A 14574-nucleotide genomic window follows, 5' to 3' on the forward strand; every position below is an offset into this window, starting at 1 on the left:
CGCTGAGAAATCTGAACCGCAGCCCAGCGGCCCAAGCCCATCTGAAGGTGAGCTTCGCCACCAGGCGGTCTAATTTTTTTCGTGGGGTTGATAAGGCGGATTGGAATTTTGAGCGCGAGACCTGAATGATATGCAGCACTGTGCTGCCAACGGTCGAGATCGAACTTAATCACAGTACTAAAATTTTTCTTAATAGCATTTTGAGACCAGACTAGATAAACTACAATTTCTTTAACAAAAGCCTTATAGGCAGCTGCAGCACATAGGTTGCAGATCCACCTGGTCTAAAAGGAAAACGCACTCATCTTCCGGCTATCTGAAAAGAAATTTTTTTTTACTTGGGGTCAATTTTGAATCTTCTATCGGTCAAGGTAAGGGTCTGTGATCCTTTTATATTACTTTGAGAAGGGATCTGGTAGGCTTGGGGAATCATGCAATTGTCACCCTTGTGGCGACTCAATCACACCAAATCTGCTCCGGCCATGGAGAAGAGAGGATTTGTAGAAGATGGTGCATGACAATGGTGGTATTGCCATTATTTCCTCCTTTCCTTTTGGGTTGATAATGATCAATGTAACAACCAGCGAAATGAAAACATCTTGCCACATTAGGATGCATGTATAGATCGAAAGATTGATCAGTAACCACATCCAAAAAAAAAATTTTGATTGAGTTGCATGTAGTGATGGCAAATTAATATTGAAAGCATTAATACTATCAGTTTAGCTCAAAATTCTCTAAATTTTGTACTGGATAGATAGACTCAGACATCCACTTGTCCATATATTGAAAGTTTAAATGAAAAATTGGAGTTGATCAACATTTGGTGTGATTTCTTTTAAATGCTTTATCAACCTAGATACCAAGACAAAAAGGAAAAGCAAAAGAAAACCTATAATCCATAGAGCAGACATAGTAGCTAAGAGATCATAAAGCAAAGAGGATGCTTTGGGAACAAGGGGATGCTTCTCAGTGCATACAAGGTAATTGATTTGATTTCAGTTACAATATTACTCTGAAAACATATAAGAGCCCCACATCATCTCTACAATTGCAAGGCATATATGAGCTATTTCTCTTTTTATTATATGGAAATTGGACTCACTTGTTTTAACAGTTACATGGTATCTTTATGGGCAAAGAGATGGAAAACAAAGATAACAAGAACCAAACAACTAATTAAGAGATGAGCTGCGAACTCTAGTATTTGTGAAAGTCCTCTTCTCACACAAGGTTTGAAGTATCTCGCGGTGAGATACTAGTCGTTAAGTATCCATATTGGATACAATCAATACCATACATGTACACTACCATTGTATTGAGAGAGATCAGTGACAAAGAGGGCACATAACTAACCCATTCTCGTTGCATTTTGGGCACCTCTCCTTGTTATCTCCTCTCAATACTTTGCAGCTTCCTCCACAATCCAAGCACGGCAAAAACCTTGTACCTCCACACCCTTCGCACTCTCTCCAACTCCCATTCATCCCCACCAATCTGAAAATCCGACCGAGTCGACCCGACTCGTTCAGCTTCACCATCTCATCTAATCCTCCTACATACCTCCCCTTCACAAACAACCTCGGTACCGGCACAGTCACGTTCTCTTCGCCATCCACCAGCTCTCTCAACTCGTTTAGGAACTCGCCGTGCAACGATACGTCTCGCTCGTCGATGGCCACTTGATGTAGTTCCAATAACGACCTCGCTTGGTTGCAATCATCGAACGTTCGGCGGACCCCACGTAAAGTGGTGGTGTAGAGAACCACCGAGTCGGCACCACCGGGTGGACACTTCTCCGGATAATCACTCAGTGGGTCCCTTCTGAGACGATTCGAGTTGGAGTTTTTCCCTTCTTTTTCTCTCTCCAACCTATCTTTCAAGATGAATATATTCTCTTTCACTGGCTTAAATCCGCCGGAATCAATGGGCTGCTCTGTCGTCGTCGTCGTCTTCAACTCTGGTTGTGTCCGTTTGTCGCTTAGACGATTCATGGAATCGGCTTTCTTCAGCTGGGTTGGCTTGGGTGAGTCAAATTCTTCGATTGTGTGGAAGGAGACAGACTTGCATGGCTTGGGTTTGGAAGCGGAGGAAAGATTGGGTTTGAGTGATGGAGTTGGGAGAACTGGGTTGTTGTTGTTGTTGTTGTTGTCGTTGACGGTGGGTTTGAGATCTTCCAAAGCTTTGCTGACTTCAGACCATGAGTGAGGACCATTTGATACCAGCTCAAACGCGTCAAGCTTCTCAAGTATGGGCGCTGGTACAACCGTGAGCTTCTCGTTCTGCTGCTCCTGCTGCTGCTGCTGCTCTTGCTGTGTGTCATATGCTTTCAACCAAGGCTCTTCGATGGCGTTGATGTCAAAGACGGCAAAGCTTGTTGGTGCTGGGCGGTAGACGTCAGTGGCCAGGGTACCCTCCATTCGTTTCGAAGAAGCGCACCCCATAGTGTCCTCTCTCGCTGCTCTGAGCTTAGAACTTGGGGAACTTCTGAATCGTAGTTTCTAGCTATTTCATTATTTGGATTTCCTGGGTTCTAATCAGTTCCATTTTCTGGGCCATATACGTTGTTTGGTTTGACAATCATCTAATGAGGTTTGGTTTCGTTATAAGCCTTGGGATGATCGATGTGTGGTGCTGGAATGGCCACTGTCTTCAAGAATACCTGGACTACATGCGAGATTATCCGGATTGAGAAAAATGCTAACCTTACGAAATTTATCGGCCAGAATGACATGTAAGCTTATCGATTATCTATGGAAGCTTAATATAAACAAAGTTTATAAATTTGTATCTACATGGGTTTTGTCTTTCTTGGTGATTTGAAGGCATAATTGGACTTATTTTCTGTGTCCACGTAAAGTTTTATTTGATCATTAATTTATTATTATCCTTTTTGTGGGTTGTAAGAGGGTCAGGAGACTTAACACCCATGACTGAACGAATTCTCTCAATCATGGAGGATTGCTCTCAGTAAATATCCGTGACGTGGGGTTCTGTATGGGAGAATGTGGTTTATGTCCACATAAAGAGTTAATTTAATTTGAAGCTATCATTGAAAGATCAACATGAAGAATATTTATGTCTTTCATGTCACTATGGGAGTAGTGCTGGCACAATATACATGTTTTATAATTCTATCATAAAAACCATCCCCATAAACCAATAATAAGGTTTTTTTTTTCTTTGGTAAAAAAAGAGGGGATGCAGTAGTAGCGACCTAGCGCCCCCGCAACGCAATGTTCGGACTTTTTATCGAGTGCGACCTATGCGACATGCAAGCATTAGCCTAGTATAATCCACCAAGGGGCCGCAGCATTACCATCAGCCGAGCCCCCCACCGGCCAGGGCAAGGAACAGAAGGGCTGAGGGGATTCGAACCTGGGACATGAGATTTACAAAACCACTTGAGAGTGATCTCGGGACCACTAGATCAATAATAAGTTTATGGATTGAAACTTCTCAAACAATATTGGGCAAATAAAGGGTCAATCTGACTCTTTTTTTTTTCTTTTTTTAAGTGGGGGGTTTGAAAGAATATCATAAACTAACTACTGGTTGATGATCCATCAAAAAACAATTAATTTCTAGTATTTCTTGTTTCGAGAAAACGAAAAAAATTGACTGAAAACCGTTTAATAAAAATAACAATACTATTGAGGGATAATTACCATTTCCCCCTCTACTATAGTTTAATTTCTACTTTATCTCGTAGACTTTTTCGAATTACCAACCCAACTTTAGACTTTTTCTCTAATTATTGTTATTGCTTACCATTTAAGCTTTGTTAGTTAAGTGATGATGTGATATTTTTATTTATTTCAAAATAACTCTACAGTTCTATATTTCTTATTTACACTTACATTAAATTACTTACTACCCTTCACAATTAGGAAAAAAATGAATCCTACTAAATAAATAAATAAATAAACTCGTCTTCTCCTCTTACCTTGCCCAAAAGGAAAAAAGAAAAGAAAAAATTCGTTCTTCCTCTTCCTCTCGATGACCCTCAACTAGACTCCTTCCTCTCCCTCAATAAAACCCAAAACCGAGATTCAATTATAAGATAATAAAAAAATGATAACTTCATATTTTTTTAGCTTTTATATAGTTACTCTTCAATTTGACCTTTTTTTTAGATTTTGTTATTAACATTCCAATTTGATGTTATCATTTTAGGAAGTTCTTTTTCTTATAAAAAAACATAATTTGGGATTTTTTTTTTTAATTTAAAATGATCATAATACAAGAGTAAACTTGATGTCTCATATGTCCTTTTTTTTTTCTTTTCTTCCAAATAAAGATGATATTATCTTTTGGCTTCTTCATTCTAGAAGGAAAAAATAGATATTAAACATTCAACTACAACAGACTCTTAACACCGTTAGAACTGAAGGGGACAACAATAATTTTATAAAGAGCAAGATCCTTTTAGTAATTAAGCTATAATACAAATGAGAAATAACAAGTATCCCAATTATTTGATTTCAAATGAATTTTGAAACATAAATTATAATTTATGAAAACTTCTAATTCAAGAAATAATTTTGACACAACAACTATTTATTTTTGTGTTTGTCTCTAGAAGCAAAAGTAGATTGTGGGATAGATCTAACTCAAAAAATTGAGAGAATGATACTCATTGAATATGACAATATAAACATAATAAGTATATTAGAACCCCGCTGATGGTATTTTGGCTTCAAAAAGCAAGTTTTATTAAATGCCTAAAAAAATATTTTTGCAATTAAAATCAATCAAAACTATTTCTAGTGTTTTTCTAGGTTATCAAACTAGTCCCAATTATATGTTTTTCTAATGTTTGTACCTTTATTATGTTAAAAAGACACCACCATGGCAAGAGGCACTACAAAAAGATGTCATTGCAGTGGAATATGGAGAAACAAAACCAAAACACATATATGCATAATTATTGTGATATATATATTAAGTACAAAACAATAGCAGAATAGCAGTGGAATATTAAGATACAGAGTGTCATACGCATACCATACAAGTTGCAAACACAATTGTTGATTGAAAAGGTTTCACAATTCATACCTACGCCCATAAGGGACTGAATGGTCATCGCCGCCACTTGAATCTGGACTATAACCTCCTTGCCTTCGCATCTGCATGGAAGATCCATTACCTTTCGGACTTGGGCTCATCGGAGCTCCATAGATCATTGTTCCTCCCCCCGAACTTGATGAATCACAACCCGACGTTGCAATAGAGAACCGTTTAGTTGACGGATTCCATTGGGGTCCAGAAGAAACCCGCATTTTTACTGGATCCTGGATACGGACCTTGGCTTTCGCAGAATGGGTCGGGGCCATGTAGCTTGGGATGTTGTCTGAGCCCATCTGACGATGTTGGCGGATCCGATACTGGGCTGTTTCAAATGGGCTTTCATTGGGCCTTGTGTTCGGTGGACCTGTGTGAGTTGGAGCGGCCATATCCATTTCAACTGTTTTCTCGAATGTATTATCCATAGTCGTGGTATTCAGGTGGAGGTAGGAACCATTTTGTGCTGCCAAATGGCGGGCATGTGATGGCTGTGATGCCATCCAACGCTCCAGCCAATTCCATCCCCATTGTGGCTTCTCAGGCTCCTCGAAGTAGATCGCGTCAGCATTCTGGTGGTATTGCTGCTTCCAAGAACGTAGAAAATCAAATAAGCAATGTGAGAACTCCTCTTCTTTTTTTTCTTGTTCTTCTTCTTCTTTATTTCTTTCGTTCTTTCCTTTTTCTTTTTCTTTTTTTCTCTTCTCTTCTTGTGTTTAAGTGAGTGAGAACGGTTAGGAAGGATTTGGAAACCCCTAGTCCAATCCAACCCTATTTCACCCCAAGGCAAGAAGACCTATTAGGCAGATCAAATTCGATTCAGATACAAACCACTATCGGAATCCTATCCAATATCCAATGAAAATTTACAAAAAGTATTCAAATTTGAATCCAAAACTTTATCTAATATCCCATAATTATTCTACTCAATAAATTATCCAATTATTAGAGCCTCTTAGAGAAAATTAATATTTAATCTAATAAATTTTTCATAATTTAGCCAATTACTTATGGACAACTCAAGTGAGTATCAAAATATCAGTTGGATGATACCATTTAAAATTTAACCTTCTTAAATTTATAAATTAAAAAGAAAAAGTATTTTGGTCCATAAGCAATTATCTGAATCCGAATCTGATTGCTTATTAGATGATCTGGTCCCATAAGCAATTATTCGAATTTGAATTTGATTGCTTATTAGACCGATAGGAATGTCTAGATTAAGCAAAATTTCCAATTAGAATACCCTTAAACAAATATAAATGCAAATTCCAAGGCAGCTTCTAGAGCCAGGAAAAAGACTTCCTATATAACAGTAATGGTACCTGATAGGATAAGCCATGGGCAAGAGCTCCATCCCTATTAAATGCCGCTTGATGCTTGCGCTGAGAGGTCCCCTTTTCAACAGTGTCCAGGCTTTGTTTCCTTGCATCCCACTCAGTTTCCATGTCGAACCGGTTGTTCGTATGTCGATATGGGCTTTGGTTCTTCAATCGTCGATGTTGGTGTTCTTCTTTATGCCATTTCCCTTCAAAATCCTCCCTCTTCTTCAATTTCTCGTGGGTCAATTGAAGTCTTCTAGCTCTTACTCTGGCTTGAACGCGTACCAGGGCTTGCATGCACTTCATTGTCATTCGAGCTTGCTTCCGCACATTATGACCTCGTACCAAGGCTTGAAGCCTGACCAGCCCCTTTAATGCCCTCAAAGCGCGTCTGGCCTACACTAGAATACAATTTCATGAGCAAATTAAATTAAAAAAAAAAAACAGAGAATACTGTGCCAGCTTGTGTGAATTACTTACTAGGTAGCCTCTGTAGAAGGATTGGATAAGAATGGCAGCTTTCTCTTCCTTGGAGTGACGACCATAACCTGCCAATCGAACAACTTTAGCGGCCGCTTCCGCCGCTGCCACCGCAGCTTCCGCCGCCGCAGCGGTAGCAACTGCTACAGCAATTGCGTGATTTCTATCTTCAGTGGTCACCGGAGAATGTTCTGTTTGACTTTCATCATAAGAAGTTTCGACTGGAAAATTCTCAAATGATACTGTATCCGGCGTCTCTATTCGTTCACATTTCTCTCCCGCATTCTGTTTCTGCGTAATTGTGGCGATGCATACACAAATCGTGAGACCAATTCATGCATTATTTTTTTAATTAGATTTCTGCAAGATCGAAACTTAAGCTTTCATGAAATCGTTTCAGAGCATTTCAGGTGTTTGCTGAAACCGTTACTTAAAACACATTTTACTAATAAGAGGGTTTTGGTGGAAAAACAGAAAAATCAGGCAAGATCTATTTCCATTAAAATTGGATAGGTTAACTAATCCATAACTATAATCGCAAACAAAGCCATGCATGCATTTAATACCTTAAAACTGCAAGATCTGTTAACCTGTTCTTCTTGTTTAAATATCCAAATTAAAACTATCTGATGATGATAGAAAAAGTGTCTGAAATTAGTATGAATTAGGAAATAGCTTTTGAATGCCAAACCTAACCTAGGCAAAATTAAACGAGAAGAACAATTTTAGGAGATTCAATTCCATCCATAGTTCAGATATGAATACCTTCTTTTCCAATTCTTTAGGAGATGACTTGAACACTTTCTTTACCGTCGTGAACCAGTTTCCTTTCTTTCCCATTCCGCTGGAACAAACAAACACACCCGATCGGACACGATTCCTGACGGTGATCAGTTTCTCAGATCCAAAATTTATGAAAATGAAATTGAACAAACAGAACAAATGATCCCGAAGAAGAAGATCAAACGAACCAGCTTTGAAGAAAAATCTCAGTCCGTTCTTCTCTTCTTTGCTCCGAAGCTTTTCATTGCGTGATTCTGATCACACAGATGATGAACGAGTTTGTGTGAGCGTGAGCTCTAGAGAGAGAGTGGAAGAAGAAGGGAAGAGAGAGCAGATAGTAACTACAAACCCGCGCAGTCGCCGTTGGCATTTATGGTTGTCACGAGAACCTACGAGCGACGACGACTCATACTGTCATAGTCAATTATTTATACTACACGACAGATGGGCCTGGTTTAATCCTGTGGGCCACGACAAGTGTTTGATCCATCCAATGTTGGGCCTTCTCACCGCGTGCGTATGATTGTCATCTCTTACATTCCACTAACTTTCACCGACACTTAGGTTCCCTGTTTTAATCTATGGGACGCATTCAAGGACATCGATGGACCGAAATTTTGATCTCGACCGTCAAAAATCAGTAGTTAAGATCAAAATCTCTACGAAATCTCGATCTAACAGTCCACTAAATTATTTTACCTGGGCGTAGGTAGCTGTGTTAGGTACGAGGAACCTTTCAAGTTGATGGAATATATGGAGTCAACCCCTTAGCTTGCACTCCATTCCAGTTAGTCCTCTCCTGGGTAATTCTTTGTAAGATTCGATTCAGTTTTAGCTCTGATATCAAATGTTAGGTACTTGATTATTATTGTATCATCAATTTCATATCGGTATTGTATTGACCGATACATCATACATTATATTTTTTCCATTTTGAAGATAAAAGGTGAGACCTGAGAAGGAATCAAACAGGGAGAGACTTATCTTCCTCAAGTAACCAAACAATTGAAAAGTTAAAGAAAAGCATAATGACAAAAGCAAATAACTGGTTAAGAAGAAGCTGTAAATTGTAAGCAAATATTAATGAATCTGGTATGAGTCATGGGTCACGGAGAGTGGGTCCATCTTCTTATCTTCTTTAATGACGATATATCAACTACTTCTTGATAAGAGTAAGATATAACATCGTTTGACACCATACCTTTCTCTGCATGACTAATGTCCTAATCAATATTATAACCTTAACCAATATTTCTTTTAACATCCATATCTATAAAAACATACTGTACTCGTGTTCTGTAGAAAATTGTTTTCTATCATTCTTTTTCTTAAAATATTTTTAATTTTTTATTAGATATTTTTTACTTTTTTTAAGGAAATGAAGACTTTATTTATTTAATTGAAAATCATGAGAGATCTTACACATTAAATAGTCAAAGAGCATAATTCAAGATAAAAAGGGGGGTGGGGAGTAGTCATACACGAACCAATCCTGAGAGAGGGCCGCTGATTTAGCTAGTTCGTCGGCCACAAAATTCGCTAAATGAGAAATGTATGAGAATGAACATTCGTGAAGGATGTCAAGAGCTTGAGGATATCTGTAAGTAGATGAGAGATTTTACAGTTTCGACAGGATGTTGGATGTGTAAGAGAGAGTACAAGCAATTGACTGTAAGTTGAGGGCAAAACTGAGTCCACATCGAATAGCTTGTATTTTAGCAATTAGAGAGTCTTCGCAGCCCATTCTTTCTCACCAATAATGAAATATATTCTTAAAAGGAAAAACAAAGGCACCGTTTGGTCGCTAGAATAAAGGTGGGGTGGAGAAAACTTTGAAAAAAATGAATTTTTTCGTAAATTTTAAAGTATGGCTTGTTTGGTTCACTAAATTGGGAAAGTTGGCATCTATCTAAGTGACATACTAACTTTTTCATTCGATGCCATTCCAAAACCCTGCAAAATAGATGAAATTTTATGAAAAAATATGAGGAAAACAACTAAGTAAAACCTACATTTAATTTTTTCCACAAAATCCTTTCATTTATTTTCTTTCTCTCTCACCTCATTACATATGGAGTCTACATGTTTATTTTTTCTACCTTTATTTTCTAGCCGCCTTTGCAAACAAATGTGGCTAAAATAAAATCTTCTCTTAAATTCTTATTATCAGTCCACAAATTTCACTTTCATTTTTTTTTTTTTTTATCAGAATCTAATCATCTCCCTTAAAACCTTTCATACCGCATGAAATATGGTGTGAGACAAAGAAAGTTTTCCAAGATTTCTTAAGTTAGGAGAAATCTTTTATTTCAATCCTTCATTTTCTTTAAAATACACTTAGTTTTTTATTATCTGGTATTTTCTTACCTACTTTTTATTGGATATTTTTGACAATTTTACTACAAATAATAAAATATAGTGTTAAAAGGTAAAACGAAAAGAAAATCTTCTCATAAATTCTTACCATCTCTACACGAATTCCATTTCCATTTTTACTATCAAAATCTAATCGTTTCCCTTAAAACCATCTTATCGAAATATGGTATGAAACAAAGAAAGTTTTTGTAAATTTCTTAAATCAAACATAAAAAAAAAAATCTTTGCTTTTGTTTCAAATATATTTTTTTAAACTATTATATCATTTTTTTTATTCTTTTTTAATATTTTCTTTTTTTTTTTTTTTTTTTAACTCTAATGAATTTTAAGTATCTTTATATTTATTTTTCTTTTTTTTTTTTAATTTATGTTTAAAAAACCAAATTCAATAAGAGATTATCCCACAGATTTCAGAGATCAAAAATCAAAATTCGCACCCAAATAAAGAAAGATAATTTCGTTTTTCCCAAACACAACAACTATAAACAAAAATTTTAATTACCATAATTAAATATTTATTCCTAAATTTTATACCACCCAATGATTTCAAATTTTCATTTTATTTATTTTATTGTAAAAATTTAATCATTTCTTGAATTTACCAAAAAAGTCTGTGAGTTAAACTTAATTATTTATTACAGATTCTTATAAATTATAAATCAACAAGTCAACCTCCATATTTTATTTCTTTCTTTCTTTTTATAATTATTTTAAGGATCTTCTAACACGTTTTTATTTAATTTTTTATATATTATTTAATGTTTCATTTTTCTTTAAAGAATCTTTATATATTTTTATTTTTTTGACACATAAAATCTCTCTACCTTTTCTTTTTTATGATACATAAAATCCTCTTCATCTATTTTTAAACAGAAACATATTTAATGCTTAAGAGGGTGAGGTGTCTATATAACTAATTTAATAAATTTAAAAAAAATCATGTTAGGGTGTCTATTTCCTACTTCTTATTCTTATTAGTAAAAATGTCACGTGCAAATGTACAACGTATTTATCAATTACCGTGTATTGACCATAGAAGTCGAATGGCCTAAGCATAAGTGAACCTGTTAACAACAACTAAGGTTGGAATTTGGAATAAGTTTATATTTTAAATGTGTGATTTTGATTAAATGTTTTTAATGCAGTTTATTCTTCCTCAATTAACATTTATTGGATTTCAGGAGAAACTCTTCATATTCAGTTGGCTATTAATGGTTTCTTTGAAAAAATGAGAAGAGTAGAACTTGAGAATTAAATTGATTCAAATTAATTTCAAGAATTTTAATTGACCATTATAGACATCATTTATTACTATACATAGGTCTAATTGATTGAATACAACAAAGAATTGGAGGGAAACGAAATGTAATTGTATAGTAGTATGATTAATAATCTAAATATTATATAATTTTCATTAATTTCCTTCCAATTTCCTTTTCAGTTTTCTTTCCCTTCTAAATTATCATAAGGTCGTGAAATATCCTGTCTCCAAATCACTAATTATTTTTCTTATTTGTAAATATTTGTTCATATTTCTCTCTTCTTCTCCCGTCTCTCCGAATTCCAAACCCTAATTATGACTCCTAAGCCTTCTCCTCTCCCCTTGCAACTTAATTTCTCGCTTTGGGATAACAATGAAGCTGGATAGTTTGAAAGTACTCCAATGGGCCTTGATGGATCAAATTTTTCCTTGGTGACAATGACAGAATTTTTAGATCTTTGAGTTTATAATTGTCATTTTTCGCTTTTTTAAGTCTTATATGGTGCAAATGGAGGCGATCGAAGTGTGGAACATGACGGGAGCAAAGCATTGAATTTGACAATACTCACTGTTGAACAAAAATAGTAAGATTGTCTTCTCGTCAGATAAAATTTTCATATGGACCCCCTAAAGTTTGGTCTATGTCATTTTTAGTCCAAAAAAATTGAAACTTTGCATATGTCTCCCCTGTGCTATAGAAAAAGTCAATTTAAGGACAAATTATCGTTTCTATGACTAATTTGCCTTTATTTTTATTTTTTTTTGACAACTTTCATTTGGACTCCCTGAGATTTGATTTATGTCATTTTTAGTCCAGAAAAATTGAAATTTTGCATTTGCCTCCCCTATACTATAGAAAATGTCAATTTAACCACAAATTATCACTTTTATGACCAATTTGCCTTTATTCTTTTTTTTTTTTTTAATTTAAATTTTTTACATATACATCCTACTTGCCATGAAACTCATGACTCCCTCTTAGTCAAAAAATTATAGAAAAATCTTAAAATTTTAATAAAATTTTAAAATATGACCAAAATACATTTATATATTAAAATTACTCAAGTACTTCTTAGCTTAAACCATATTTTTGTAATAAAAAGGAGAGTCACGAGTTTCATGGCAAGTAGGATGCATATGTAAAAATTTTAAATTTAGAAAAAGAATAACGGCAAATTGGTCATAAAAGTAATAATTTGTCCTTAAATTGACTTTTTCTATAGCACAGGGGAGGCATATGTAAAGTTTCAATTTTGTTGGACTAAAAATGACATAGACCAAACCTCAGGAGGTTCATATGAAAATTACCCTTCATTTTTTTATTTTTTTTTTTTTCTCTTTTAACATTCAAGATCCTTAACAATTTTAGTCTACCACATTCTTGATTAGGTTCTCATTTAATTCATTTGCAGTTATTTATTAAGAAGATAAAGCAGCAAGACATACGATCTTGCAACTCTCAAGTTCTGGGGTCTAACCACTACGACAAATTTTCCGGTGAGTAGTTTTAGTCAAATATATGATTTTTCTCACGGAAGTTGGCTATTTTTGTTTCTACTTTATGGTTTCTAACTATGAAATGACCGGAAGGAGATGAAGAACATGACCGGGCAGGAGTTTGTTACTTCCCTTATAAGCTATTTTTCTTTACATAGAACTAGCAGGTTCTCTTGTTTTATGGGTTTGCAAACAATATTAAATTTTTATCTTTCTTTACAAGAAATGCAATGGCTTCTCTAGGAGAGCTTCAATATATATGGGTTTTGCTAGGTGAATTGAATCCTTCAATATCCTTTCTTTTTCTTGGTATTTGAGGGCTTTGAAACATGTGGTTCAGAAATCAACATGATAGATGGCTTAGAGAACCTCTTTAGTCTTAACTATACCATGAACATAAATCATTCAACCAAGGATGTGATGTGCTCTGCTGTTGGGTAGGCCAATTCTGTTGGATCCTTAATCCCCTTGTAACTGGACTTAGGCAGGCCCAAAGCCCATATACAATGAGGGCTTCTTGGGCTTCCCAAAATTCTACTAAGCTTTTATATTAAAATTGGATAAATTATCATGCTACCATTGAGAAGCACTTTGCTTATCTTTTCTTCTCATGTCTTTGATTATCTTTCAAGAATAGTAAAATCTATTGTTTTCTCATATGGATGTAATTTTGTAGAATCAGGATAAATTCTTTGTTGTTGTTGTTATTAATTGTTAATGTGTTTTGCTAATGTTGTTCTTTGTAATTGTGCACTCATTTCAGGATAATGTAAAAATAAAAACAAGAAAATGCCGATGTGTTAATTGTGACGGTTGGGTAATTATTTGCCACGTGTTACAATCCTAGATAAGTTACGAAATGCGTGGCCTGGGGCCAGCAAATTTGTCGACTGTCGTCTACCCAAGAATACTCTTCAGGTAACAGAGCTCCAAAGAAATCTGAAAGCTCCAAAGAAAACTCACAGATCTTTTACAATCATTAATCCTAGGAAGCTATCGATTCCATGCTTGGCCGTCTCTGTTTTCACCGGTGAAGCTATCGCCCTTCTAGAAGTGTTCCTTTGGGCTTTGGCAGAAGGGTTGAAAAATGTGACTTTTGAGAGTGATTCCCTTAATCTTATCCACTGTTTTGAAGACCCTTTTCTTCCTATTGATTCGGGTGCTTTGCGTGTGGTGGAGGATATTCGACGTTTGCTCGATTGTGAACCATCGTGGTCGGTTCGTTATGTCTCTAGGTGGGCTAATTGTGTAGCCAATTCCCTAGCTAGGAAGGCCCAGTCCGTGGCAAGTCGGACTGTATGGTCTAATTCCACTCTTTGGTTTCTTGAATTATGTAATCAGAATGTCTTGGGCTTTTCTTGCCTTTCTTCTAATTGAATATCTGTTTACCAAAAAAAAAAATTTAATCCTAACAAAAATTGTAATTATATGATTCTAATTTTTTTTCCCCTTCCCCCACAAACAGAATAAGAAATATCCTTAAGTTTACTTGTGCAATACTTTTCACCTAAACTATCTACATTATAAAGAAAACCCCTAGATATTATTTTCTTAATATGATGTGGTTAGGTAACGTAGTTTGGTCCCCACATAGCCGTAGGTGCTCACTACTTAGAGTCTATCTATAGCTTTGGAAAATGTTAGAGCCACGATGCTATGAACTGGTGTTGATAAAACGTCACATTTGAGCTGGGAATTACTAAAGTCATCGCCAATAGGAGCACAGCAAAAACGATCTTATTTAATATATATATATATATAGTTCCTGAGCTTTCTTTCTCTTTTCGATCC

At 35.5% G+C, this 14574-nt stretch overlaps 2 protein-coding genes across 2 annotated transcripts; both read right to left on the reverse strand.

Moving 5' to 3' along the window:
* Positions 1 to 773: 773 nt before the first annotated feature.
* Positions 774 to 2649, reverse strand: LOC149030396 (Glutaredoxin family protein). The gene has a single exon (XM_089142695.1). It carries the CDS (start codon positions 2442 to 2444, stop codon positions 1329 to 1331), a length of 1116 nt encoding a protein of 371 aa, XP_088998821.1. The 5' UTR covers positions 2445 to 2649; the 3' UTR covers positions 774 to 1328.
* A 632-nt stretch (positions 2650 to 3281) lies between these two features.
* LOC149030397 (protein IQ-DOMAIN 21-like) lies at positions 3282 to 8006 on the reverse strand. Its single transcript, XM_089145099.1, has 6 exons — positions 7838 to 8006; positions 7632 to 7710; positions 6867 to 7157; positions 6390 to 6782; positions 5059 to 5648; positions 3282 to 3378 (listed from the first exon to the last, which is right to left on the reverse strand). The coding sequence occupies exons 2-6, from the start codon at positions 7704 to 7706 to the stop codon at positions 3282 to 3284; spliced, it is 1446 nt and encodes a 481-aa protein (XP_089001225.1). The 5' UTR covers positions 7707 to 7710; positions 7838 to 8006.
* Positions 8007 to 14574: the final 6568 nt, after the last annotated feature.

Source organism: Hakea prostrata, chromosome 1, assembly GCF_041222555.1.
Source record: "Hakea prostrata isolate BN-2017 chromosome 1, UWA_Hpros_2, whole genome shotgun sequence".
Classification (NCBI taxonomy): Eukaryota; Viridiplantae; Streptophyta; class Magnoliopsida; order Proteales; family Proteaceae; genus Hakea; species Hakea prostrata.

Bases quoted from the DNA above. Each gene is read 5' to 3' on its own strand.
- LOC149030396 (XM_089142695.1), bottom strand. From the start codon at position 2,444: ATGGGGTGCGCTTCTTCGAAACGAATGGAGGGTACCCTGGCCACTGAC.
- LOC149030397 (XM_089145099.1), bottom strand. From the start codon at position 7,706: ATGGGAAAGAAAGGAAACTGGTTCACGACGGTAAAGAAAGTGTTCAAG. The intron at 7,158-7,631 runs GTATTCATATCT...ACAATTACGCAG, and splicing joins CTAAAGAATTGGAAAAGAAG to AAACAGAATGCGGGAGAGAA. The intron at 3,379-5,058 runs GTATGAATTGTG...CTCATGTCCCAG, and splicing joins TCAGTCCCTTATGGGCGTAG to GTTCGAATCCCCTCAGCCCT.